Here is a 2054-nt window from a genome sequence, read left to right as displayed (position 1 = left end):
ATCAACTGTTAGTGTATTGGTCACTAATCTCTGCAAAAAATCTCCTCCCTCTGTACCTCGAACTCCATTCACAAACTGATCTCGAACATCCCCACGACGAATATCCACGGAAGGTCTCTCCATCTCCCTATCCAACCCTGAGGGAGCTGCGTCTGTTGGTTGTCTTCCCTCCAAATCGTGATGTCCCCGCTTCTGTCCTTGATAGATACGATTTTCAGATATGGCCTCCAGGGGTACACGCGTCTCCCGCGATAGCCGAGAACACTGGTGCCGTAAATGTCCCACCTCTTGACAATTAAAACATCTACGTCGTCGCGTCTCCTGAATCGGTGGTTGATTTTCATTATTGGACCTTGAGCTCAGAATCATACCATTATTTTTCTTGATTACCGTGATCTGAAGATAAAAATCCCCCATATCAATTAACTTGGAGGTTGTTTCCATTACTCCGATCTGGGGAAAGATTTATGGATATACCGTTCGCGGATTCGTGGGAATATTTATGAATATATCGTTAGATACTGCCCCAATATTATACTCTGAAATTATGAGGAGATTCTTGTCTAGGGATATATATGGCCTTTTACTCAACTTTCACAGAAAAAAAATATTAAATGGGAAGCAGTAATATTTTTCTTCTTTTAGAAAACAAACGAATAAATTTTTTAAAAAATTTGAATCTAACCCAAAAAAAACTTTTTAAAAAAAAAACTTTTCAATTAATTAATACTTTTTTTTTCTAACAAAAATATCTTCCCAATACCAATATTAATGTTCAACAGCCGTGATTTATCCTATAAGGCTATGAACAAAATGTATTCACTAAATGAATTACAACTTTTCTAACTCTTTTCCTTTTATTTTTTTACATTTCTTCATTTACAATACATATATTACCACAATTTCAATCTTTTTTCCTTGTTTATTACCGACAGCCGGAACATTAAACCAGTTTAACATACATATACTTTAATTTCTCGTAATATTACCGAGATAACCTCCTTATTCAATTTCACTTTTTTACATAAACATCTATCAATAAACTCTAATACCATCATATAATAATACATAAACTCAAACAAAAAGGTTACCAACTTCACGTACATTTTACTCCTTTATGCTTTAACTTTGCATAAATATATATATTTACCACTTTAAGATGAGCCCCTCTCCTATTTGATCCTTTAACTTCCCATTCCCACATAAACTACATTACCCAAATCTTCATTTATCACATGACTACATTATATAACTGCTCGGAAACGAGTCTAATCCTTCGGGATGCACCTTCATTATATTTATATATATATTTTCATATTTATATTATCATATGAGGTACCTCAGGTTTACTCACGGGGTCGTGTATGATCATTGTGGCGCATAACTGAGCCGCCCATTTCTAATTGAATCAAATTCAACTTTGAACCTCTGTTTCCCCAACAATGCCCTTGGCCCATTTCCTGCCCCTCCCGTCAAACAAACGAGTCCATACTTTTTCTCCAACTTCAAACCTAATCTTTCGGTCCTTCCGAACTCCCTTCTCGTGACTCTCGGCCCTTAGAAAATCTAGGGGAACCCTAGTCCTCCGGCCCAAAAACAATTCAGCAGGTGTCACTCCCTCCTTATTCCTAAAATTGAGGTAATACAACTGGGCCAAACACGCCCCATTCCCTTGATTGCCGGCTTTCCTTATCCAATTCTTAACAATTGCTACCATCCTCTCAACTTGACCATTTGAGCTGGGATGATAGGGCGGGGTCAAAATGTGTCGAATCCTAGACTCTTTATAAAACTGCTTGAAATTTGCCATATCAAAGGCAGGTCCTCCATCAGATACAATGGTATCCGGCAATCCGAACCTGACCATTAATGCCCTCAATTTCCTTACAACAATTTTAGTGGTATATCCATGTACCTCCTCGTACTCTATCAATTTCGAATACGAATCTACTACTAAAAAATACGACCTTTTATCTAAATCGAAAAAATCAACATGTAAGCGTTCCCACACGGTTTTCTCGACCTGGGCCATATCTGACCCACCTCCTTTCGGG

The 2054-nt window shown here is 37.6% G+C and overlaps 1 protein-coding gene across 1 annotated transcript; it reads right to left on the bottom strand.

Annotated features, from left to right (window-relative positions):
• Positions 1-1414: 1414 nt before the first annotated feature.
• LOC135930805 (uncharacterized) lies at positions 1415-1810 on the bottom strand. The gene has a single exon (XM_065467594.1). The coding sequence runs from the start codon at positions 1808-1810 to the stop codon at positions 1415-1417; it is 396 nt and encodes a 131-aa protein (XP_065323666.1).
• Positions 1811-2054: the final 244 nt, after the last annotated feature.

The sequence above is a fragment of the Gordionus sp. m RMFG-2023 genome, chromosome 1 (genome assembly GCF_954871325.1).
Source record: "Gordionus sp. m RMFG-2023 chromosome 1, tfGorSpeb1-WG-v2, whole genome shotgun sequence".
NCBI classification, from domain to species: domain Eukaryota; kingdom Metazoa; phylum Nematomorpha; class Gordioida; order Chordodea; family Parachordodidae; genus Gordionus; species Gordionus sp. m RMFG-2023.
The sequence above is the reverse complement of the archived record's forward strand: the minus strand, read 5'-3'. Positions and strand labels throughout refer to the sequence as shown.